The sequence below is a fragment of the Lindgomyces ingoldianus genome (assembly GCF_010093535.1).
Source record: "Lindgomyces ingoldianus strain ATCC 200398 unplaced genomic scaffold BDR25scaffold_15, whole genome shotgun sequence".
NCBI lineage: Eukaryota > Fungi > Ascomycota > Dothideomycetes > Pleosporales > Lindgomycetaceae > Lindgomyces > Lindgomyces ingoldianus.
The window spans coordinates 1,160,316-1,184,973 of NW_022985176.1; the positions used below are offsets into that span (position 1 = coordinate 1,160,316).

Here is a 24,658-nt window from a genome sequence, read left to right on the forward strand (position 1 = left end):
ATCACCCTCCTCACGCCTTGCCACCTTGCGGGGCATGCCAGGGTATTGGGCATATGCACCATAGCATCTCTCGGCGAACGTTATCACAAACCTGCACTCCACCTCAGACCCACAACCCAGGCACCTATGGAGCATGACAGTCGTCGGCATGATTGCCATAGCGCATGCAAATGCATTTTAATGAGATATGATATATTACAATTCCGTTGGCTCTGGTATTACGCTGAAGATAACGGTCTATAAAGCTCGAGCAGGAGTATGCGATTTTCCTCCTGATGAGGATTGAAAAGAACATCGAACACCTAAACGCCGATGCAAGATATGGTCAGAATCACGCAAACTGTACAACGATTCCGAGATGTGGAGACCAGCCTCCGGAGCCTCTCGATCTTACTCGTCGCCTCGTTATCTTCTTTGCTAGCAGATCATGTCGTCGGAAATCTGCGGTTCACACCGGCCTTTTGTGAAATTCCACACGTCTACGGAGCAGTCTCTGAGAGTCTTCTGGGCTCGCCACTCTAGCTCGGTTTCGGCTCGCCGGACTTCAGCGACACAGAAACCAACATCGCCAGCTCGTCGGCCGGCCTCCCGGACGGGAATTTTCCGGTTTGATGTCTCTTCTAAACTCTGAAGAACTTCGCGAACGGTGTGTCCTCTTCCAGTTCCTGTGCCGTGTTAGAAACAGGAACATTAAGGAACTTGTTATCGTTGGGAGTGTAAATGGAATATCCCAGTGACGGGTTAAAGCACTTACCGAGATTGTACGCTCGGAATGGGACTTTGACTTTGCCTGCGGCGGATGCTGCTAGAGCAGCGATATGCCCTCGAGCAAGATCAACCACATGGATGAAATCCCGGACGGCCGTTCCATCTGGAGTGCTCCAATCCGTACCGAAAATGTCCAGGACTGGCTTAATGCCTGTGAGCACTGTGGCAATAACTGGAATTAGGTTGCTCGGTTTCTGCCGAGGATCTTCGCCAAGCATTCCGGACTCGTGGCATCCAACCTAGTTCGTCCAAGTCAGTCAAATTTAGCCTCTCTGGGAAGATGAACACTTACGGGATTGAAATATCGTAACGCAGTGATGGACCACGACGGGTCCGACCGTGCAATGTCAGCGAGGATAGATTCGCACATGTATTTGGATCGTCCATATGGTGAGGTAAGCCCCATAACGCCCGGGACTACCTGGTGCTCAAAGCCATCGTCATCATGAAAGGTTTCGTGGTGGTGAACGCAGAGCTCTTCACGCAGAGGAACGCCGCAATTTGCACCCTCTCCGTAGACAGTCGCCGACGATGAGAAGACGAAGTTCTTGATTCCAAATTCTTCGAGCAGACTAAGGAAGTCTACCATCCCGCAGACGTTGTTGCTGTAATACTTCAAGGGCATTCGAATGCTCTCCTCTACGGACTTATACGCCGCGAAATGGATGACACCCGATATCCTAGATTCCCGTCTGAGTATGGTTTCCTGCGCATCTTCAGTGCCCATATCAATACCCGAATCGGTTCGGTGAAGAGCCGAAAACGGGAACCCTCTAGGGAGCACACCCATGAGATCTCCCGCTGGAGTTGAAGCTCCTGCTTTGCTGCGGATCGAGTAGGATGAGTAACTGGCGAGGATTGATCTCATACACGGGCTACGGTAGTCGAGTTGTCGGAAGTGGAGAGCGGGCATGGGCCTATCTTGCGCTGCGAAATGCTCGGTGGCCAGTGCTTTAATGCGATGAAGAACACTCTCGTACGAGTTGCTCAAGTCGTCGACAACGAGAACGTTGTAATTCTCCTTGAGCAGCTCTAGAACGGTGTGAGAGCCGATGTAACCGAGTCCGCCGACAACCATGATAAATCGAGAATTCCCGGCCGCGATGTCAAGAGGATCTGCAGCCACATCGTCGTCGAAAATGAGTGACCTCTGGGTATCTGGGGTACTAATCGCCTCGACGGAGCCAGACGCCGACAACGAGAAGGTCGACGGCGACGGTGACGCTGATCCTGAATCTGAAAGATACTCCATGGCGAGGACAGCAAGTACGAGCGGTGCAGAAACAAGGAAGCAACGTGGCTGTCTAGTGCAACCCTAGAAAGGTACGTGGAAATGTCTTATATATGTCAGAGCTTTGGAGTATCTGACCCAATTAGGCAGAACAAATTCGATGCAAGTTTTTCCCCCGTACAGCTCAATATCGTTTATGCCTGGGCCGCGCTTGGCATGCTCCGGCCTCTTCATCCCGAATTATTTGGTCGGAAAGCTGGTCCTTTGGTCTAGCACTTTCGAATATACTGCTTAATCGGTTAATCCCTGTACAATTTCTATGGCATCACGCTCTGCTACGTACAATTATGGGGCGTGATGGCGCGGCCTTCAGAATCTTTCAATATCCTTATGAAGGATGCAAGCTGACCGTTCTCTACAGTCTACCAGCGCAGTTTCGCCGCCTGAAACCCGGATTTCGCGATTTGTCTGTTGCCGCCCAAATATTTGTTTGAACAGGGCCTCCTTCGATGGAATAATTCTAGCCAATTACCTTCAGCAAATCTTTAACTTTTCATCTGATGCTAGTCAGAACGCTGTTTGTTCTGATCTTGCTGGTAATTTCACATCCTGTTGGCGCTCGCTGCCGTCGGCGACTAGAAGCATGATCGCCTCGGTATTACTTCCCCTCTATGTCTATCCCTCCACGGGTGCGTGGGATCCATTGTATCAAATGTACGTTCGATTTCCCAATGTCCGCGACTTTCAACCGAGCATTAGCCTCTGATCATCACAGGGCATCATCCTACCCACGCGTGCAGTTCACGGCAATCGTCAATCCCTACAGCGGGCCGGGTGACAGCGCGCTGCCGAACGAGAACTACACGCAAGCCATTCATACATTAAATGCGTTGGGCAATGTCCGTACTATCGGTTATGTGGCTACCACGTGGTGCACAAAGAATGCGAGCTCGGTACTGGATGAAGTAGCAGTGTACGCCGGATGGGGAGCCCAAGACCCTCAATTAGCCATGAGTGGTATCTTCTTCGATGAGACTCCCACACATTACACTCCCGAATACGCTTCATATTTACAAACTATTTCACAAGCCGTCCACAACAACCGCGGCTTAAAGGATGGCTACGTAGGTAAGAGAAGCTCCCTCATTTCGGCATTGGGCGTACCGTGTAGCTTCTGAACCAAAGCCCGAAGTCGGTGGGTCCCGATATATGGCTCCCCTCACTATATCGCCCACCGTTTTTCCAGAGTACTGCATGTCCGCTGCTGGTGAATCCAGAAACTGGGGCACCTGATATCGGCAGTTGCAAGCGTCAAGGCTGACGGTGCGTCGCAGTCCACAATCCGGGCGCTCTCCCTGAGGCACAATACTTTAGTGATCCAAACTTAGTCGGAGCCGCCAACCTTACCGTCATCTTCGAGGATACTTACGGCAACTGGACTATCAAAGGAGATATCCTCACCCGAGCCACGAATTCATATGATCACGCTAGACTTGCCTGCATGCTACATTCCATGCCAAATCTTAGCAATCGCGACACTGAGACAACACTTCAGAAGCTCCTGGCAGTCGGACGAGGTCTCTACCTCACCGGAACAAACAACTACACCCTGATCGACTCGTACTTCCCCGTGTTCATTGATTGCTTGAACGGGCTGCTCAGCTAAGGGGATTTCCGATCTGAGGCGCATTGTATATAAAAAATCGTGTGGTCCGGTACTGCGGATGTCGCACATGAATATGAAATGCATGAAAATTGACTCACTGGCATGCCCCAATGTTGACGTGACCTGGGTCACGCCAGGCATCTGCGCATGCGAACAACCTGGTGCATGTCTACGAGCTTCTGTTATTCTGACGGGCCTAACGGTGATTGAAGTTAGACGTCATGTTCCTGACAATCACTTCGAGCTTCCCTTCTGGATGGGTGCGATGTGCATCTACGAAGCGGAGATTGCAAGACTGCAGCGGAGTGAGCTCCGCCGTTAGGCGGCGGGTCCTGTTAGAAAGGTGAGATCGGGGCTGAATGTTGGGAAAAGGCGTGAGGATGGCTGTGCAGCTGTGAGTTGTGAGAGGCGAGGTGCTGATCAAGAGTGAATATCCGGACCGTGAGCCCGCCGGAAGAAAGCTCGTCGATGTTTCAGGAACGGGTGTGGTTGGCGAATGAGTCCCAGCAAAGGTAAAACAAGCAACGATCGCCAACGACCCTGCCTTTTCCCCGCGAAAGCAAAGAGGCTTCAGTCCCTCTCAGTCTGACGGGGCCGAACGCTCGCCGCTTTTGTGCTGCAAGATCTGGTGGTGTCGAACAGGGGTCTTTGCACTAGTCCCTTGCTGGCGCGCTAAATTCGCGTGATCACTTTATTTCAACCCTCCCTCTTCATCTCTCTGTGCCACTACTCCTGCACACTCCTCTCTGTCCCCAGCGGGTCTCACTCTCCATATAGATTTCGTGATGTATTGAATCGGCCCAATATGACCCCCGCAATCATGCCCAGGTAATGTCTTGTGGCCTTGCGCTGGTTGACGTGGCGAACACTACCGGCTACTCTCCTTTCCCAAATCAAGTCACTCATTTCGTCTCATCACGATCTCTGCTCCTGCTTCGGCATTCGCTTCGCCGCATCTTCTTGGCTTGACAGGGCTGCCCAGCTCCTTCGAATTGACGCTTCACCGGGGTCAAGGCAGCGTGAGCTTATCCGTTACTGGGACAGGGTGTCCAGCTTCCTGGGGAGCAGCCCTGGTTATCCATTCCATTGGAGCGTCAGCCGCAATAGTAGGCAACAACATGCACGGCTTTGTGACATAACAATTTACCTGCGGCGCCCTCTATACACCGTTCTCACGCTTCACTGACCGACAGCTCACCTAGCCGAGTGCAGAAGAGACAATGAACTAGATACCCAAATCGGTAACTTCGCCTACGAACGTGGCCAAAACTCCCTTCCGTCCTCTCCATCTAGTAACTAGAATTCCATGGGACCTTACACACTCTCCCTACTGCCGGTGCTACCACTTGCCTGCCCCACAGTGCAGATGCACGAGCAAGGCTTGGACTTTGGCGTTCCCGAGCAATCGAAGTCGCATACTGCCCCTCTCTATTGCTAACTGATGACAAAAGAAGACGGGCCATGCTCTTTCGCTTCCTCTTTCGATTCCCACATAATCCAAACCCTCAATCTCTTTTTTTCCACCAGTGGCGTTGGACCTGCTTTCCGTCTACAGAGCTGTCGGCAGCATGGCCTTCGTATGCACACTGAAGCAGCTGAGATGATCGTATCGTATGAATATCCGCTGCTTATCCTGTGCATATGCAAATATTTTCTTTTCCTGTCGACTGCATTTCGCTCCGGGTTACGAAGAAAAGGTGCTTCTTGCGTCTCGAACTCAAATTTTGATTCTGACAATTACTTCAGCTACGGACTTCATCAAAAAACTAACACGACGTGCGCAAATTACTCATACTTATGGCGGCTGGAAAGGCAATCGAGGGTATGATCAAAGCCATGTGGACCGATGATTCAAGCACAAGCCTGCGGACTCGGCGGCATCAGATCATCTTGGGCTTCAATCATGCTGACCTCGGCGCCTATGCAGCTGCACTCCAGATTCCCGTAGCACGTTGCAGTTATGCAAGAGCTCTGCAATTGAACGGATTCGAACGTTGAGAAAACAACCGTCTGCAGAGAGAACGCTGACGAAGCCGTCAAATCAGAGTGCTTCACCTGACCAAGTTTTCCTGGTCCACATGATATGCTCACTCTCGCTGCGCATCGAAAGGCGTATCCGGAGGACTGGGCGGTCCCGGTAGCACGTCCCGGCGTTGGCCCAGAACATTCCACGGCAGGCAAGAATTTGAGAAGAATGTGTACCAGGTGCGTTCACTACTTCTTCCAGGACACTGAAAGTTCGGAGAATAGGGTAAATCAAGGTGACTTAGTATCGTCCCGAGGTCCAGTGTGTAGTTGCCTTAAGGATATTCAAATTCATGGGAGTATATGCGTTGCCACATGCTCGACTAGACCTTCGGTTCCAGTTGGGATCGCCTAAAACTGCATGAGGGCCTGAGGTAGATTCATCATTAGGACCTTGAGTGGAGTGACGCGAAAGGAATAGAATTGACTGAAAAGTCGAGACGTCTCAAGGATCTACCTCCACGCTGCATTCGGTAACAGATGATCGTCCGCTACGCTAAATTGGTTCACGTAAGGTCTCTTTTCTTTTCAGATTGACCTTGCGCACAAAGACACCATTTTGAAGTGAGGACGCGTACACCCTGCTACTTGAGTTTGGTTCGGGGCCATCGGATATGAACCAGCCGGGCAACTCGGTATAACTGTGTCCTCCAATGCATGAAGGGAAAAGAATTTTGCTCTTTAACCCCTACAAGCGCCGCCGAAAGATCTCACTTACCCTTGTAGTGTAAGATCTAGGAGGGTTAATCCGCATTCAACCGACGGCGAAAACTTGGTTCCTCTAGTGTTACTGACGCGATCCAACGGCTAATATGCATAACAGTTCTTTTCTGTCGAAAGACTTACGCCATTCGATTACATCTCCGCTCCGCTCGATCCCAACGCCACCGATGTCCGTTGTCCATTCATTGCATCTCATCGCTCTAGGTTCGGCAGTAGATGGCTTCACAAGAGTCGCCTTTCCGGCTGTTTGCAAGCATTGCTAAATATCATGCAGGAGAGTAAGCGGAAATGATTACTGTGATATGTAACAGGGGCCCTGCCTCGAGCCTACGGTCGCGCGGAAGTTCCAAGGTTAGGCTTCGGCACACCGGCTGAGGACGCTATTGTCGTCACAAAAGACTCAAATCATGATTCCAGCACTGATCGGCGAACATTGGAGACTAAATCCCGACCCTCGAACTGATGAGATTCTTGGCAGGTGGCAAACTTGTAATATCTTGCAGGAATGATTCGTAGGCAAAAGATCTTAAAAACTCTTCTCCAGCTTTTCCCAGGCTTTACACTAGAGCTTTGGTCCAAGACTTCTTCCCTAAAGCTTAATTGAGCTTACGAAGCTCTTCCAGAAATCTTGAAGCTCCCAAGCATGTACCCCACAATCTGCACCCCACAGTTTTTGGGGACAGAGGCTTGGCATAAAGGCTTTTCAAAAAGGTTCTGGGTTCCTCAGGGAATGTTCCTGCGTGGGCGGTTAAGCTATCGGCTCAATGAGGGTTAGATGAAGGATTGCGTCACGAAAGACTGAATTCCTTCCATTACCAAGCACTGGGGTTTTTTTGGTGGAAGGACACTACCGCATGAGATTGTGGTGGAGAAGGCTGTGCGGGGAATGTGGAAATGGTGGTGCAGAAATGCAAAACTTTGTTGAAAACCTTGTCCCCTGTGTTCCCTGCTTCCCCCGTTGCTTCAATTGCCGGGATCTGTTTGATTCATGGCTGTTGTTTCAACCTTCTGATCACAATACTCAACCCAACCATCCAAGTTCATCTTCTTCAGCACAGTGCTAAATCCATCGCTCCCCTGTGCAGCACCACTGTTCTCGCAAAAATGCTTCACCGTGTCGGCTTTTAAATCGGATCCCGCGCCATCCGGGTACTCGATGTGGAATACGGGCTTTCCGGCATCGATAAAAGCGTGGAAGGTGTCGCATTCAGAGTTCTCAACACATTGTTCGTTGACGGAGAAGTGCGTGATGGGGAGAACTTGGGCGATAATATCTCCGGCGTTTTTAAGTCCGAGGGTGAGGTTGTAGGGGAGTGTGATGTTGGAGAGGTATGACATGAATGAAATCGAATCCTCGGCTGAGAGATCTAGGCCGTTTTTGTTTTGCTGATGAAGCTGTTAGCTTGCGTCTTTGATGGTTTAAGCTGCCATGCTTCACTTGGATATGCAATAATCCAACTGATATCTGTTGAATATCTAGTGCCATTGAGCTTAGGCCTCCCTACTCTTCCAAAGACAAAAGCCGTATCAGAGCACAAACAAGCAGAGGGAGAATACTCACATAACCGTCCACATTGTCCACATCCACACCATCGCATCCCTTCTCCGCCGCAATCTCTACCCTCTTCTTCATAATATTTCGCACATTCTCACTTCCCAGCCTCAACCACTTCTCTCCCGGCCAGCCCTCTAAATCCGCCCCAATATCATCAGGCTTGAAATCTCCACTATCCGGCCTATTGGGCTCATAGCTTCCTCCGCTGAAGTAGCATATCACTTTCTTACCCAGCCGATGTAAGGTATCCATTGTCGATTTAGGAGTGGTGAAGAGATCGATGTCATAGATAGAGACATTAGGAGTTACGGAGGTAGCATTGGTATCAAGCTCGATGTTATTCAACAGGATGATTTGCCACGACTCGTTCACGGACGGTCTCCACGGGAGGGTGTTTGTGGGCGTTGGGAGCGGGGACGAGGTCGGTGTGGTTTCGGGGCCATTGTCGTTTCCTCCGTCATTGCCATTGTCTCTTCCTAAAGTCAGACCTAATCCTAAACCGAGGGCGAGCCCAAGGATGACGATAACAATGAGGGTTCCGAGTATGAGTTTCCGCCGGAGTGACCATGGTGTCCGGGTCTTTGTGGCTGCTTTGGAACCCATTGTGTATTTGTAGTCTCGCGTCGAAAGACTTAGATGATGTGACTTCCTTTTTCTCGATCTCTCCGATCGGAAAAAATATTGCCAGCGGAGCTCAAACGGCGGAAGGAAAGCTCAAACAGGAAACAATGGTTAGGATCTTAGCAATAGTTACTACAAAATTGGGAACCATATAGTTCCTGCTAATCCGCAAGTCGTGGAAGTATTATGTTGAGCTGTGGTTGAGACTCAGATGCGGAAACTTCCAGATGACGTGCAATTGTAAAATTATTTTGGTGGAGTGTAAAGGTCTAGAAGCGGTAACGTGTTTTGCGGAATCGATGGATTGGGAAACGGGGCCGCCGTGGTTACTATGGAATGGGTTGTTTAAGGCGAAGCCTGGTACAAAAGAAGCATGCGATTCTGGGGATTGATTGCGTTTGTGGCTCGGCGAGCACATAAACGTAATGAAGATGAGGCTGGTTAATATGCCGGGAAATTTTCTGTAGGATGTATGGTGTGAGAACTGAAATTTAGGATTTCAAAAGGGCCGAGAGAAGGGCTGAGGATCTGGACTGTGTACAGAGGTGCAGCAGACCGCGAAGAACATGATAGTTAGACGTATCAAGCAGTGAATCAGAAGCTGAAACTCAGGTCACGCAAGGAGCGCTGACGAGAATGAAAGGAGAGAGCGTCTGTGGAGAAGAAGGGCGGATGGCACCTCCAAACGAAATAAATGAAAATAAAATTCACTTGTGCCTGCATTAACAAAGCCACCAACCGGCAGCACCCCATGTCCGTTCTCCTCCCTCTTCATCTAAATCGTGGCTGTGCGGCGTGAGCATTATTATGATCGGACTTGAGGTCAAAACAAGCCCCAACAGGGCTTCAGGCTGTGCCTCTTTGCCCCCTTTTCAACAAACACTGAATGTTCAAATAAGCTTCTTTTTCGGCAAGGCCCACGTTGCGAGAATAACGCGATGCCGCGCAGATACGAAGATCCTGAATCGTGCGAAGGTCCGGTGATCCTCTCGGCGGTGATACGATCTACGGATGGGCCGTCGTTCATCGGACATTCTGGCGAGACCGGGCCGAGGCCGGCTGTTTGGAGAGTATTGCGCTAACTAGAAATAGAATAGCATTGGCTAAAAGCCGCGTCGATGTGAACACGAAATGTTCCCGAGCTCTTCACCGTGGCTGCCATGTGGAGGGTGTTCGGAGGAGTTTCAGATGGTCGTCAAGCTTTAGGGCAGCGATGAGTCTTGCATGCAACTGAAGCTGTTCGAGGTGACACCTTGAAGCAATGCCACCCCACTGCATATCCCCAACAAGTATTGGCAATTTCTTCATACAAAAGCATGGCACCCAAGAGAAATGCGAAAGAATTTCAGGTCATGGTTGCAGCTATCCAATAGTTTATAAAGTGCCCAGCTACAACGCGATCGTTTACAGTCTTGAAGCCAAGAGCGACAACCCATCTATAGACATTGCGCACGAGTGGGACAAAAAAAATTTACAGTAAAACACAGAACCTAAGAATTCATATGTGCTCTCTAAGAAACCTGTCGCAACCTTGATGCAACTGCAACAGTGCCATGCCCAAATATGATATAACGAAGCGAATTAGAGTGAATGACCAATACATTAGCAGTCTCTGGATAAGCCACCCTTTTGAAATATTCATGCTCTCCTGCGATATCCATGATATACCTTCTCCATGAATAGTCGTCGTGACATACATATGTACAAAGATACGTCTAAAGAGGAATGGCCTTAGAGAAAGTGTATGTGCGAGATGATCCGCTCATCGTCACCCATAGGGTAAGTGGGTCGGTGCCGAGCTGCTCCTTGGTGGCGCCAGTGTTAGAAGAAACGGCGCTGGGAACAGTGATGGGAATTGTGGTGCTGCACTTGTTGCCATTGGCAGTGAATACAGTCACGCTCTCGATGTTCTTGCCATCCTTGGAAGCATTCCACTGCATGCTCGGTCTGCACAGGTCTCGGGCCTGGCGATTCAAGAAAGCCTGTGCAAGGTCGTCGTGTTTGAGAGTCTTGAAGGGCCAAGTAGTACTGCACATATGTTAGCGCACTTCGTATATTCTAGCCGGCCAAACTCACAGTCGTGAAATCTCGGTAGTGATTACTTCAACCCATGTCATGAGAAGCGAGTATTGTCCCTTCTTGCCATTCACCGTGGTGCTTGGAACATCATTGACCCGAAGGTTAGCTTGATGGAACATATACCTGCACTAGTTAGCAATAGAGGTAGTATCAAAAGACTCGCTTAACATACGGATCCCAATGCAACCCCATCAGATTTCGAACAGCCGTATTTTTGGCATCCTTGATAAGATCATCGAAGGTACCTTTCCCACCTGAAGTATCAATCCACTCTTGGAGAGTACATGCCGGAAGATCGCAGTTGTAGTAAATCGTTGTAGCCCACCGGGGCATGACATTGACTCCAGCGTATCCGTTGCCTGCTACGGTTGTATTGAGTGGCCAGAATCGGTTCTGCGTGTTCAATAGTAGAGGTCGTGTATTGTCGCCAACGACGTTCACGATCCCATTGTCTACCCAGGCTTTGAGAGCATCTGCGTTATGCAGACCTGTAATGGCAGGAGGAATTATACCCTTTGAACTAAAGCGAGAAGCGCTAGAGAGGCCCACTTGCTTAAGCCAGGCTTGGTTCCATGAAATTTCTTTAGAGGTATCAGAGTAAGTAGCGTTCGTTAGATCCTCATGGGTACTTCAGAAATTAGCTAGGCGTAGTCGAAAATAGGAAGACACGTACAAAGTATGAGAGATGTGAGCAAACGCATCACGGTTGTTCTCGTCTGCGAACCAATTCTCGAGCTCATCAATCTCCACACATTCCTGACTCCAACCATACTTAGTAGGCGTGGCGGGCCATATGTCAACCCCGCTCCCTGGTTTCTTTGTGTAGTCTGGAGGTCCATCAATCTGATCCGGATACTCAATTCCAGATGCCGGACTGCATACAGTAGCCCCCTCAGTAGTGTCAGTAGCGGTCTCGATATCGCCATTTCCGTTATGGCCAATCTCGATGAAGTATTCTGATCCCTTTGGCAGCTTTGCATTGACTGTAGTCTGCCAATCAACGTGTAATGAGAGATCATCGGGCTTGCACCGATAGGACTGCCCTTGCGGTCTGTACATTGGAGTCTCCAGGAACATGTCATCAACTTGAGTGCTGAAGTACAGTCTTCGGAAGCCGACGTATAAACCCCTGGTTAACCAGTGGATCCATGAATGCTGGAGGTAGTTGCTAGGACCGGACCAATCAAGCGCGAATGGCATAAACCATACCATTTGCTGGCGGGCACCGATTTGATTAATCACAGCGGCGGTTCCAGCAGAGCCGAATTTTGCAACCTCCCAGGCAATGGATGAGTTTGTGATCGTTGCTGGAGTGTGCCAGATGTTCGCGATACTGACGTTTGCGTTCCTGGGGTATGTTAGTCATCGGGCTCATCTAGTAATATTACCTGCACCACAATTCGACCGAGTCCGTGCAGAGACAGATATTATTTAGCCAGAAGGGAAAAAAAAAATATCAGGCAACGTACGTCTTAAGACTCGCAGTCGAAAAGCCAGTCGTGTTGGTAAAACTAACGGGCTCATCTTTCGCATTGCCGCCTTTGCTAACAACACCAAAGTCGCTGGTGGGGAAAACATCCAGACGAACCATACGCACACCAAACTGGGTTTGGTAGTCCCAGAGCGTGTTCCATTGCTTCCTAGTGAGCGCGCTATAGTATGACCCATTGTAATCGTAGCCAACCTCGCTCACGATGACAATACCTCCGTAGTTTCCATGATCAACTGAGGAATTGAGGGGTGGTAGAGAGCTGACACCGCTCTGGGGAACGGTTACAACTTCGTAGGGAATTCCGTAGCCTTGCAATCCCAAAAAGGCGCTATTCTGAGCGGATGTTTGGTCACGCGCAAGGACGAGAACTGTGCTGGAGACGGTGGCTCCGCCGATATATGCGGTCGTTGCATCTGCGGATAGAACGCTTCCAGAGAGAGCGACAATAATTGTGAGAGCGCACGCACGAAGCGACGATAAGAAATACGGAGCCATTGCACAAATTTGAGTTGAATGACTGAGTGAACGTCCAAAAGTTTTGGGGAATCAGGTCCCTATTAATAAAGAAGCTCTCGGCAATAGTACCACGTTAGCTATCGGCGAAGTATTGACCCAAGCGCAACGTATACGACAGCGGACTGACTATCGATTTTCGCTATTACTGCTTCGCTTGCACGAATTGACAAAGAGACACGAATCTTGGTTGGGTTGAACTATGACGCGGCACAGGTATCTTTTGAGAACCTTTGGCAGTCAACATTGCAACCCTAAAGCTACCTTTGCCATGTTGCCCGCTGCGCAATGAAATTCAGGTGACGTTCGGGGAATTGAGTGAACAGGGAGCTTGGCGGCATTCCATCTCTTTGAGGCAGAGGGGAGAATAGCCTTGCGCCACGTGGGGACAATGTAGCATTGAGTTAGAGAGAAAACGTGACCAAAACTACTCCAGTCGGGAGTATGCAGGCCGCAGGAGCCTGCAGCCAGAGCGACCCAGGTATAAATCGCACCATCTGGGAAGGTTCGTGGAGCCCCTATAGACTCCTGGGCCAGAGCGGGCGCACTCCGATGTTCCATTGCGGCTACCAGGCCGTGTAAATGATCTCTAGCAGGTTCTCTGGGGATATTGAAGTCGACGCGTCCCATGGCCAAATGGAGTCTTCTGGCCTGCTTCCACGCAAGCTCAACTCCGCTCGCACTTTTGACAAATGAAGCGTCATATACGCGCCCGGGCTTCATCGACAGGCGGTGGGTAGTTTTACTCGGTCAACGGAGTGGGGTGCTGTACGTGAGGCCGGGATTGATGAACTCTGATATTAAAGTTGTGATGTGAAGGTTAGGCTAAAGAGCGATGCTGGTGAGTGTCCGTTAAAACGGCACTGCGCACGGGCCATCACATCGGCGGATCATAGCGCCGATTTTCAGCCTCTTTCTCCAGCGGCGCTCCACGCTTCTCCACCACTCTCGTCACGCTTCAGCTACCATCCCCAACCTCACCTCATCCCTCATATGTATGTCCATAGCGCTGACCCCTGTCGTTACGCAGCCCCTGTCCGCTGCCGGCGATAGATTGATGCTAGCCGGGCATCACCCATCCACCCATGGCCCGGTCGAAGGGCTTCCACCTGCTAGGCGCTCTCAATGGCCGCCTCTCATTGCCCAATCGAGGTTGCCAAGAGCAGTATGTCGGCTTCTCGAAGGATGACTCTGTCTCCCTAGCTGCCAATGCCCTCGCAGCTGTGGAGCACTCCACCCCAGCTGCCGTGCGACTTGCTAACGGAGACGGCGGATCAACAGTGAGACACATGACGATCTTATACACAGGCTGTCTGCGTAAGTATGTCCGGTCCATCGACTAGCATATCCATGTGCCGGCTCTTCCTCTCCATAGTGCCCGGAAGACCTTATAGTATCAAATTTTTCCTAGCTGTTTTTGTTTGATACGCTCTTCGCTCAGCCAGTTCATTTTAATTCTTCATCATGAATTTCTGTAGCCTTGTTTTGTCCCTAGTTTCGTTATCTCTCATTTAGTTAATAAGTCCCTCTGCTATTCCAACGGTTCCCCACATTTCTGATCTCACCCTCTGGGGTGTCGGTCGTTGCTGTCCCAAACTTCAAAAACCCTCCTCCCCCCTTAGCTGAGAGCTTGTGACACCATGGCCAATATCCTGGGAATCAGCGCTTTCAGCTCTGAGGCTCTTCTCAAACACTGGTGGGAGTGGACGCTTGTTGCTATCATCGGTGCCAGTGGGCTAATCGGTGTCATCACTTTTCTCTGGGGCTCATACCAATCCATCCGGAGGGTATTTAGAGTAAGATTACAATGAATGTCAATGGTTTCGTGCTTCGTGGCTTACCAAGACACCTGTAGGCGAGTGTGGATAACCCCGCCTTTCCTCGTTCTGTTCAAGAACGGATCCATCTTCTCTCTCAGACCGCCAAACCCGTCCGTTCAAAGCAACCTCTTCCATCGAAGCCCTCATCTTTTGGTGTATATCTCGGTATTCTAAATACGCCTTTAGCGGAAGAAGAGAAACAAATCATATCTCAATGGGAGGCTATCGTGCTGGATCACTGCGAGCCAGGGGTGCTGGAGGCGGTCAATGATGATAGTCTACCACTAGGCCCCCACATCATTGCCCGGCTAGATCTTCTCCAGATCCTCAATTTCGCTGCTATGGACAATGAAGTTGACATGCTTCGAGCAGTATATCTCATCTCCAAAACAATTCGGCAAACTCTGCGGCAGCCAGACCGCCACAGATACTTCACTGGAGTTCTAGTTGCCGGCTGGAGAGAACGAATTTCGATACCTCTCCTCAATGGCATCGCAAAGCTTTGTGCTGCCCATGGCTTAGATGTATTCTTGGAAATCGAACCCCCAGACTTCCTGGACAAAGTTGAAAAGCTTAATCTCAAGCTTTTCGCTGGGGTGGTAGTGAGAAATGGAACAATTCTGCGAAATGGGGAACGCCGAGATTTCTTTGCCATGGACAAAATGAAAACCACTACAAAAGCATTTGTATCACAGTCATGCCTGCGGCCATTTATTGTAATGATGTGGGATACTGTGGAAGATGATGCATATTTGTCCCATGCTGTGGCAAGGAGAGCGCACATGTGGTGCAGCTACCACGGCGCGATCCCGTATCTCGCGAGACAAGGAGCTATTACAGATATTTCTCAAGTTCGGTCATGTGAAGAGCCACTTGCCGCTTTTCAATGGCTCAAAGATCGTAAAGTCATGGGTGTGCATGAGAAATTTCGAACAACACGAGTTGTAAGTACCAGCCCTCTGCTTGAAAGATTCTGAGCTTCTTGCTAACTAGAAATTCTGCACAGCTGTCTCCAGAATATTCCAGCATCATTGACGACTACCTTCCCCTTCAAACCATATTTCCGCTTCTCGAAGATACGATAGCGGGCTTAGGCGACTATGATTCCGACTCAGATGCACAATCTAATGCATCTACCCTCACGGTGCATTATCCAGAGATAGATGAAAATGGAGCTCTGTTACCTCCAGTTTTCGACTCGCTTTCACCGCTTCTCAGCCTAGATTGGGGTGCGTGTATGAGCAAACAAGCCGCCAACCCCCTATCTTGTTCTTTCGCTGGAACCTTTTACGGACCGTTCGGATGCTTTCCAATCGGCTTTAATGCTTCTCAACAAGACTTCGACCAAGTCTTAAAATCACAGCAGCGGCTGAGGAATCTCGGCCTTTTAAGCCGGGTGCCCGCGAAGCAATTACATGATGCCTCCTCCATCCTCAGCAACTACGGCATGTCGGACAGTCGTCTCCCGGACCTTGTGCCGACATCGCGTGAGGTGATATCAAACCTGGCAAACGCTCTTGCAAGAACGACCGATGAAGTGGATGACCCCTACCAATTCCAAGTCTACATTGGACTTGATTCTGGCTTTCACACGCCTTCTGGGGGACAGTTCTGGTCAGTGTACGAAATGGATACGAGGACATCATCCCTCATCTTCTATGTGTCCAAAACAGTACAAGATCTCCCGGCGCTTCTTCTTCATACATACCTCAGCAAATCAAGCTTCTCAAGGTACCAGTGTTTCCTCCTTGAGTATGGTCTTGCTGAGTTGCAAACTGGATTGAGCACATTACGGCGACTACCCCAACGATTAAGGCAAGATCTCGATCTTCTTTCTCCCACAGACCTCCTACTCTACCTCCAGCATCTGCAATATTCCGAATGGGACGAGGGCTGCCCGTTGCTATCTGCCATCTGCTTGACATGCGAAGAGTTACTAATCGATGTTCCGACGTACCAGCAGCTCAAGAAGCTAAGTAATATGGACTATCTAAGCGGAGCTATCACAGACGAGCATTTGGTTAGTGCACGGATTAAATGGTATCGCCTCTGTCACCTTACAAGCCTCGAGAAACACGACGCCATTGAACTTTTCCGGCACATCGATAATATTTTCCGAAACCTGCTGTGGAACCGTGACTACCAAAGTCTAGATGTGATTACTTCGGCCCTAGAGAGGCTCACAAGCAGAGACAATATTGACTCCGTCACCGACTTCGTCCTATTTTGCATTTTCTGTGCCGCGAGAAAGGCTGGATTTGATGAGGTTTACATCGAGGTGTCAGATCGAAATCCGCTCTTCAACCAGTACTCAGACCAGAGTGCCGCTTTTGCAGAGCTTTTCGCTTTAGGCTCCCGTTGCGAGGCTTACTTTGACATTAAGCCGAGCGATATTGGAATTCTACTTTCCAAGAAGCATCGAGACTACTACAACGAGGACGAACACCAACCGCCGATGTGGATTTTTAATGCACCTTCCTTCGCTTCCGCGTATGCTGCCGCGCAGACGGATATTGACCCGGACCAACAGGCATCGGTAATGCCTGGCTTCCGCCGTTTCACCTTCCTCAGTGTTTTTGCAATTCCCGCGCTTGTCGGTACGTCTGAGCCCCCGAATGAATTCATAATACGAATGCTTATGATTGGTAGATATTGTGCTTCTGACTACAACTGGTCATGGCCTCTACCTTAGCGCGTTCATGACATATTCTGAGCAAAAGTACGCGACATTAGCTTTAATGACCTCCTTGCTCTTGTCAGGTGCAATTGGAACCTGGATCTCTATTGGTGGCACATACTATCTCATTTCTATGGCATTCTCGGCTGCTAATATGTTTGTGCTTACGCGTCTAATTGGTGGTCTTGCCTTCACAGCCGCTGCTAGTCTTGTGGGATTTATCGTAATCACAGCGGTACGCGGAGTACAAGCCGGCGCCATCTTCTTCTTTTACTTATTTGGGTTGACATCATATCTCTCCGTTCTGGCTGTGCTTTCTACCTATCAAATCCCTGGTTCAGCTTTTCTAAACGGTCGAAGAGTGATTATCACCCTTATTCCGACACTAATCATCTCTCCAATCCTCACTATTTGGATCCGCGGATATGATGTTATCATCTACCCCACGGTACTTTTCATATTCGTCATGCTACTGCTCTTGGGAACTCGACACGTCAGCACCCAATGGGTTACTTGGTATCACAATATCAAGACGCTCAACGATAAGGATGTGAAAGAGTGGTACATCCGAACGAACTTGAAGCTGGAGCCACATCTCGGTGCTACAGGTAAGTGTTATCAGGCGAGGTCTATTTCTATCAGAAAATTGACAATTAGATAGGGAAGCGTTTAAGCAAGGGGCCAAGAATTTCGATTGTGCCATCATCTCTCCTCACAACGTCTGACTTATCCCCTGCCGAACCAGACATGTTCTACGGTCTTAGCGAGCCTGCTATTCTCACCCTTTGTCGCAAGGAACTATACGAAGCTGTGATGAAGGAAAAGACCCGCCGTTTCTGGCAACATCCAACTGAGGACTCGTTTGTCAAGGAACTGGCTGAATGCTGGGATTCAACACTCTTCCTCCTAGATTGGTATTGCCGACTTACCGATGTGAAACGCCCCATCCCCTACAGCTCCACTTGGAATCTGGAGACGCAGGTAGCACTCGAGAGTATGCAACAATCCCAGAAGGGAATTAGATTACACAATTCTTTCATTCACTGGCGCAATGCTGGTGATGAGATCGGGTGTGGCATTCTCTACTTTCTCACAGCTCTTCTGGACCGCTGGCTCGATTTGATTCATGGCGGTCACCTTGTCGGTCTATCGGCAGCCCTTAACCAAACTTTCCGGCTATCTGTCGGATTCGGATTGGCATATTACTTAGTCGGGGCAGTGCTTCTAGACTACAAAGCCCAACATCTACATACACTTTCTGAGCAGTCCTCGCCGGTTTCGATTGAATCAATTCCTGAAATACGGAAGGCTAAAGCCAATGATCAAAAATTCCGACGCCATCTTTACTGGAACACGTTATGTCGCTTCATTGGCGTCCACGTATGGGCACTGTCGCTGAGCGCTGCACTTGTTTGGATCTTCAACGGTTCATCAGAAGCAATGATCATGTTTCTCGCCTACGTCGGTGCATACAGCGGCCTTCTTCTCTACCAGTACAACAAAATATTCTCCGGCCCTCACGCTCTTATGCCCCTTCTGATGGCTGTCATCCTTGGGTTTGTCTTAGGAATGGTGCTCAAGAGAGTACGTCCGAAGTTTGAATATGACAATGTCATCGCCTTAGGGGTGGCGACTTGGACTGCCGCTATTCTTTCATTCCATACTGCTAAACTTGGTTTACCCGAAGCTTTCGAGATTCGCACTTATATCTCGGAAACGCTTGCGAAATTTAGAAAGCCCAAAAAACCGTTTGACTCCACTGATTCCATTCATATCAGGGGTCTGCCCTCGCAGTACAGGATCCACTGGTCTGCAGGGGAGGTTTTTCACGCCTACAATGGGGCTGGTCAGGACCAAGAATTCAGCCAAAGCGAACTCCAGGCATTCCATGACAAGCTACGGTCAGGGCCAAAGGAAAACCGGTTCAGAGTCTCGCCGTTTGGCCATCCCGGAGATCAGATTACAGCCCTTCTGCTATCATGCACTCACGATTCTTTGACTCGACTGGCCCTCCAGGCATTCCCCGCCATGCCGTACTTGGTGCAAAGAATTGTGTTAGCTTGGCAGAATGGTCTGATCAAAGTTTTCATCGTCCCTATGCAGTCAGTGGTAGACGCAGACACTGACCTCCGCGCTATTTCCCACTATTCTGGTGGCCGTTTGACGCTTTTCATGGCTTCCGATTCGAAAGGCTCCACCTCGGCTCAAATGAATGTCAGCAGCAATTGCAAAGTCATCGCAGAGACGCTGATGCATGCTTGCTCAGAAACGATGTTTGCTATGCCGCATCACCAAGCTCAAGTTGCTGAGTCGATGTTAGTCCTTCGACCTAATAGTGACGAGTTCTACTATGTCTCGGAGTGCAGTAAACGCTCGATGCCCTTCAATGCTTCGGGTCCACAGACAACTGCATTTGAAACCGCATGCCGGAAGGAATTGCTGCAAAGCCTTTGCCTTGGCTTCGATTGCGAAACCCAGTGGGACATCCTTCCTCTCGAGATCCGTAAGCTGTTCATCAGAAGGTGTCTTGGGGCACGCGGTCCATATACCAATACTGAAATGGCATGGATCAATACGAATGTCCCTGCGGAAGATGCGTGTACTATTCTGTCCAGAATCGCGCGCTACGATCTTGGCGCATACCTTGCCGTGCAGAAGTACAATTTCTTCAAGAATAGGGGCGAAGAGACAATTACCGAGAAAGAGTATCGGCAAAACACGGCTGACATTCAACACTCTCATCATCCCGTTCTGAACCGTTCTGCTACCTCGATACTAAGTGTCTTTAGAATGTATATCCGAGTCCCCGTAGCCTACGTCTACCACACAGTTGGAACCTGGATCAAGTTCTTCGTTCTCGCTGCAATGGCGGATCCAGAATACCAAAGGGAATTGAATTGCGCTCTCGGCAGTACTCCAAGGGTCCTGGCTAAGCCAGCAGCTTTTCTGCTCACTGGACTGTGGATCTACTCGCGATGGGTCATGTCGGCCAGTCTTCCCTTCTTCCTTTTTAATGGCCGAAAGGATATCGCCGCGCTTTCCAACACTGTCAAAGGGAGCTTGATCTCACAAAAGAAAGACCGACTCGTCATTCGCAACTACGGTGATACTGAGACCGCCTTCGTCCATCCTACAGAAGAAGGCGGCTTCAATCTAGTCTTCTACGTAGGCGTCCTAAAAGAAGAGCCAAAATGGGGCCACACGCGTATAACCACGTACAGTAGAGACATGCGAGTCGCTTCGCGTGTCGAGTACAAGAACGGTGAAGTCACGAATGAATACAAGTACGACTATCCGGCCACGCGAACTCAACGCGTCAGCAAAATCACAAGGTTCCAAAACACCAAGATACCGCTTAACAGACACTGCGTGCGTGGAACTGATGAGGGAGCCAAAGTTCAGTACAACTACAAGGGTCATATCGAGTCCGGAAGCTACATCCAGCACGGCAACTTGGTACGTTTCAAGTACCACTACCGCAAGAATGCGAAGTATGACGACGAGCTGCTGAGAGCAGAATTCGTGCTTCCCCACATGTCTGCTAATATCAGCTGGAGTGCTCCTCCGATCCGTCACGCAGAGAAGATGGAACGGTGGATTCCGACTCCGCGAGTTCATGAGGCTACGTTTGTCGATGGGGCGGATGTATATGAGTGCTCCTGGCTTTATGATCACAAATTTCACCCGACGATTACTACAAAACTTAATGGAGAATCTGTCGACACTCCGGACATGATTCGTTTTGATTGGTTGGGTGTGTTAAAAAAACCTACCCGGTGCAATTTCACCGATGAGAATCCGCTGCTAGAGTTCAAGACTGCGACGTCGAGCTTCATAAGCCGCCTTTTCAGAATGAACGTCAAGAGACAGGAGGTTTCTACCTCGAGAGCGAGATCACAGCTCTGGAAAGCGTGGAAGAAGAGGCTTGATCTTGATGGCGTGGTTATCCGGTGGGTTGACGAGGAGCTTCTTCGAAAAGAAGCAATGCTTCGACCGTATTGGCGTCGCAGGGATCGCGGAAGTCTTCTCAAAGCCGAAGACTACCTTGCCTTACACGCCGATGCTATTATGGCCAGCTCTGATCTTACCAGCGATATCAGTGCATGGACACCACTTGCTGTTCGCATGAGCGATCTATTCAGTTTCGGACAAGGTGGAGATGCGGTTATCTACACCAGAACCAAGACTCTGGCAAGGGATACAGACCGCTCGCTACACGTCGTCGCTGTAGACACAGGAACATGGCCGAACGAAGGCGGTGGCGTGTCGGCTTGTCGTCGTGACCTGATCAACAACCTCCGCACCATCAAATGGCACATGGTCGTCGAGTCCGCCAATGATTTCGGGCTTCCGAAACACCAGACAGAAGAAAACGTCGAATCACTCAAGATCATTCCCCTGTGGGGCTTGGACTTCATGCATCCATGTCACGGGATGTTCACTAACAAGCTAGACAGCGAAGTCGACCATCTCGTCAAGGAAGCCACGATTACTGATATCAAAACGAACTTCATTCCTACCCTCACGGCACTTGTGCACGGCGCCCGAGCTGTCAACATGACATCTGCAGATGTCAAGCAAGCAACCCGCGCCCTCGTCAACTTGAACACCTATTTCCAAGACTCGCGACACTGGAAAGAAGTCTGGACTAGCGACACGGTGAAAGACACTTGGCGAAAATTATGGTTAGCAGGCGACATGCCGAATGCACAGCCTCCATCAAAATGGTTCCGCACCGAGCTCCCGACTCTGGGACACCTAGACACTGCACTTGAGCTCTGGTTCCGATACCTGTTCATCTTCAGCATTCCAATCCCCGAGAAAATCCCCAACGTCTTCCAAGCCTCGCATCACAGTGTCAGCGCTTCTTACGGAATTGTGTGCAAACTCAAACGCAATTGCACACTACAGATCTGGGACCATGCGATTTCATGGCGAGAAACAAATCTGTATCTCTCATCTGCCATGTGCACACTCCCACCTTTCATTCGTAATGCGCTCCTAGGGCTGATGAAGCTGACTTCGACACTCATCCTGCACCACGCGGACCAGATTCTACCGTGCGCTGATTTCTTCAATCCAGGTTGGGAAGTCGAGATTGGGAGTTCGAAGGGAATGCTTACCCATCGCAACATCTTCCGTCGAAAGGTCGACCCCATTGTCAATGGCATCACGGATATGCAGAAATTCGCACCAGTTTCAGAAATCAAGACGAAGACGCCCACGGTAACGATGTTATCCCATGTCTGGTTTGCGAAGGACATAAAGACCGCGTTGTTGGCAGCAGATATCATTAGCAACGAGTGGGGATTCAAAGACTACAAACTCGACATCTACGGCGCGCTGAACAAAGCCCCCGTCTACTCATCTGAGTGCCAGGAGATTCTTGCGTGCAAAGGTCTTGGGTCTAGCGTCACGTTACGTGGCACTGCGGATCCGGCAATGGTGCTTGCGAATACTTGGCTGTTCCTGAACTCTTCCGTCTCCGAGGGTCTACCTCTCGCGCTGGGAGAAGCTGCACTCACTGGCGCGCCCGTTGTTTGCACGGACGTTGGCGCGAGTTTACGAGTGCTGACTGATCCAGATGACGGGAAACGGTACTCCGAGGTCGTGGCTCCAAATGACGCGTACGGCCTTGCGCGCGCGCAGATCAACCTTCTGGCCATGCTGGATGAATGGGCACATTACGCTGAAGACGATCCCAATACCCCCGCTCCAGTCCTCCCACACAAGCCTACGCAAAAGGACGTGGATATCATCACGCGCAGGATGTATGATAAGACCACCCAGCGGCGCAAACTCGGCATGATGGCACGGTCGATTGTGCAGAAGTCGTTTGGGGGCGAGCGGTACTTGCGCGAACATGAGCAAATGCTCTGGGTAGGAAAAGCGTGCTACGAAATGCTCGGACTGGAGAAACGGATGCCGCCACCGAAGCATCCAGGACGGATGTTAAGTTTAAAACTAAAAAGAGCGAGCCAGGTACCTCAGCAACAGGAGCAGCAGGGGAACAGGAGTACGGCATCGAGCAGCCTGCTGGATCCGCAGTTGGAGAAAATGCAACATCCGCGACGGCCCGCTATGACGAAACATCTCAGTACAACGACATCCTTCTCGTCTGTCTATATCGACGAGACAGGTCCGTCGACTGGGAGTTCCATTTACGAAGAGCCCGAGGATTGGGGTCCCGTGACTCCGGACTCGTCACTGCGGTATCCGCGATCTACCTACGAGGAAGGGTATTTTGTGCCGTTGGCTGTTGAGCGGCCACTCAGGACTTACAATCCATATCTCCCAATGGCACCGCAACAGCAGCAGCGGTCCCGTTCAACACATGGTGTTCCAGCTTCCGCTTCACACTCCGACTCCCACTATGACACACATTCCCACCAACCCACCCCCACTGCCTCTGCGCCTGCCATCTTCGCTGGCTCACGCACCACAACTGGAAAACGCCCCGTCTACGGTTCCGGCGCAGGATACAGCAATGGGTACTCTGGTTTTGCGCATGGAACACCTGAATCAAGCAGTAATCCTACGGGCGTTCGAAGGGACCAGCGGATGGATCCGCGACGCAGCGTGCTCATGCGGCAGGCCGTGCGGCCAGAGAGTGTGATGACGAGGAGTAGTACGGGGACGGGGCCGAGGGTCCGGAGTCATTTGAATGAGGTACAAGTTGCTGAGTACGGGAATGTGGATGGGCGGCTTTGAAAGCAGGTCGCATTTCTTTTTTGGTTATCGAGGGGAGGGAAATTTTTTCGAAGAGGCCTAAGCAGTTCAGGTTGGTGGGGTTAAGGATGAAGATTGCGTATCTCTACCGCCATCGTTCTTTTTTGCATTTCTTGTCGCGCGCGCATTTTGTATACCCATTTTTCTTGGCATAGTTTATTGCATTGCCTTTCAGTTTGGTAGTGGCCTTGTAGGTGAAGATAAAATGAACATCTGGACTTCTCAGCTTCCATACGTAAATTCAATCGTTTATATTGAGGCGCTGTCATTCATGTGAAACTGTATCCTTGGGCCATGCTGAATAGATATCAAGCACCATGTAGTTATATCACATCTTAAACTAAAGCACGAAGCGTAAATGCCATTTTTATGTCTACTACCGGACCATATAACTCCCATCATTGTGTTTCGTCCATCAGTCCCGATATAGCAGATCTCAATGAGCTACACGGTCTGAGTAAATCTTCCTGATCCATGCCAATGAAGGCGTTTCGTCTCATATCGCCATGAACGCCATAGAAAATGCTCATAAAGACCCTTGCAATCCGCCACACCCTGGTCTATCCATCGAGGGTGCCGCTCCATATAGCTTAGGGGTATCATTATGTTCGAACGAAAATGAACATCTGTTTTACGCGCTCACTGACCACGTCTGACGTAAAAGGAGAGAGAAAGAGAGATGATTCCGGTTATGTCTCCGAGAAACAGAGCGAAAGAAAACATTTGAATCAGAAGAAAAATTGAATTATGTGCTGGGGT

General features: G+C 50.0%; 7 protein-coding genes across 7 annotated transcripts; 3 read left to right on the plus strand and 4 right to left on the minus strand.

Annotated features, from left to right (window-relative positions):
* Positions 1-417: 417 nt before the first annotated feature.
* Positions 418-2,020, minus strand: BDR25DRAFT_314233 (UDP-glucose 4-epimerase; the record flags this gene model as incomplete). The annotated part of the gene is made up of 3 exons (XM_033691439.1): positions 418-665; positions 755-1,007; positions 1,061-2,020. The coding sequence occupies 3 exons, from the start codon at positions 2,018-2,020 to the stop codon at positions 418-420; spliced, it is 1,461 nt and encodes a 486-aa protein (XP_033547918.1).
* A 217-nt stretch (positions 2,021-2,237) lies between these two features.
* On the plus strand, positions 2,238-3,396 carry BDR25DRAFT_30243 (uncharacterized protein). The gene is made up of 3 exons (XM_033689791.1): positions 2,238-2,713; positions 2,775-3,127; positions 3,192-3,396. Exons 1-3 carry the CDS (start codon positions 2,397-2,399, stop codon positions 3,290-3,292), a joined length of 771 nt encoding a protein of 256 aa, XP_033547919.1. The 5' UTR covers positions 2,238-2,396; the 3' UTR covers positions 3,293-3,396.
* Positions 3,397-7,275: 3,879 nt separating this feature from the next.
* Positions 7,276-8,581, minus strand: BDR25DRAFT_261464 (uncharacterized protein). The gene is made up of 2 exons (XM_033686702.1): positions 7,975-8,581; positions 7,276-7,799 (listed from the first exon to the last, which is right to left on the minus strand). Exons 1-2 carry the CDS (start codon positions 8,569-8,571, stop codon positions 7,377-7,379), a joined length of 1,020 nt encoding a protein of 339 aa, XP_033547920.1. The 5' UTR covers positions 8,572-8,581; the 3' UTR covers positions 7,276-7,376.
* Positions 8,582-10,304: 1,723 nt separating this feature from the next.
* On the minus strand, positions 10,305-12,784 carry BDR25DRAFT_368856 (uncharacterized protein; the record flags this gene model as incomplete). The annotated part of the gene is made up of 5 exons (XM_033697076.1): positions 12,138-12,784; positions 11,342-12,016; positions 10,841-11,296; positions 10,666-10,791; positions 10,305-10,617 (listed from the first exon to the last, which is right to left on the minus strand). The coding sequence occupies exons 1-5, from the start codon at positions 12,653-12,655 to the stop codon at positions 10,305-10,307; spliced, it is 2,088 nt and encodes a 695-aa protein (XP_033547921.1). The 5' UTR covers positions 12,656-12,784.
* Positions 12,785-12,851: 67 nt separating this feature from the next.
* BDR25DRAFT_303610 (uncharacterized protein) lies at positions 12,852-13,484 on the minus strand. Its single transcript, XM_033690032.1, has one exon. It carries the CDS (start codon positions 13,232-13,234, stop codon positions 12,914-12,916), a length of 321 nt encoding a protein of 106 aa, XP_033547923.1. The 5' UTR covers positions 13,235-13,484; the 3' UTR covers positions 12,852-12,913.
* Positions 12,852-14,084, plus strand: BDR25DRAFT_342842 (uncharacterized protein; the record flags this gene model as incomplete). The annotated part of the gene is made up of 5 exons (XM_033693767.1): positions 12,852-13,441; positions 13,498-13,514; positions 13,681-13,838; positions 13,982-13,990; positions 14,049-14,084. The coding sequence occupies exons 1-5, from the start codon at positions 13,302-13,304 to the stop codon at positions 14,082-14,084; spliced, it is 360 nt and encodes a 119-aa protein (XP_033547922.1). The 5' UTR covers positions 12,852-13,301.
* Positions 14,085-14,313: 229 nt separating this feature from the next.
* BDR25DRAFT_342843 (uncharacterized protein) lies at positions 14,314-23,904 on the plus strand (the record flags this gene model as incomplete). Its single annotated transcript, XM_033693768.1, has 5 exons — positions 14,314-14,469; positions 14,529-15,437; positions 15,500-17,090; positions 17,143-17,778; positions 17,832-23,904. The coding sequence occupies 5 exons, from the start codon at positions 14,314-14,316 to the stop codon at positions 23,879-23,881; spliced, it is 9,342 nt and encodes a 3,113-aa protein (XP_033547924.1). The 3' UTR covers positions 23,882-23,904.
* Between the last annotated feature and the right edge of the window lie 754 nt (positions 23,905-24,658).

Coding starts and splice junctions, on each gene's coding strand:
- BDR25DRAFT_261464 (XM_033686702.1), bottom strand. CDS start 8,571: ATGGGTTCCAAAGCAGCCACAAAGACCCGGACACCATGGTCACTCCGG. Junction 7,800..7,974: donor TGGACAATGTGGACGGTTAT/GTGAGTATTCTC, acceptor CAGCTTCATCAG/CAAAACAAAAACGGCCTAGA.
- BDR25DRAFT_303610 (XM_033690032.1), bottom strand. CDS start 13,234: ATGGAACATCGGAGTGCGCCCGCTCTGGCCCAGGAGTCTATAGGGGCT.
- BDR25DRAFT_30243 (XM_033689791.1), top strand. CDS start 2,397: ATGCAAGCTGACCGTTCTCTACAGTCTACCAGCGCAGTTTCGCCGCCT. Junction 2,714..2,774: donor TGGGATCCATTGTATCAAAT/GTACGTTCGATT, acceptor TGATCATCACAG/GGCATCATCCTACCCACGCG. Junction 3,128..3,191: donor CTTAAAGGATGGCTACGTAG/GTAAGAGAAGCT, acceptor CAAAGCCCGAAG/TCGGTGGGTCCCGATATATG.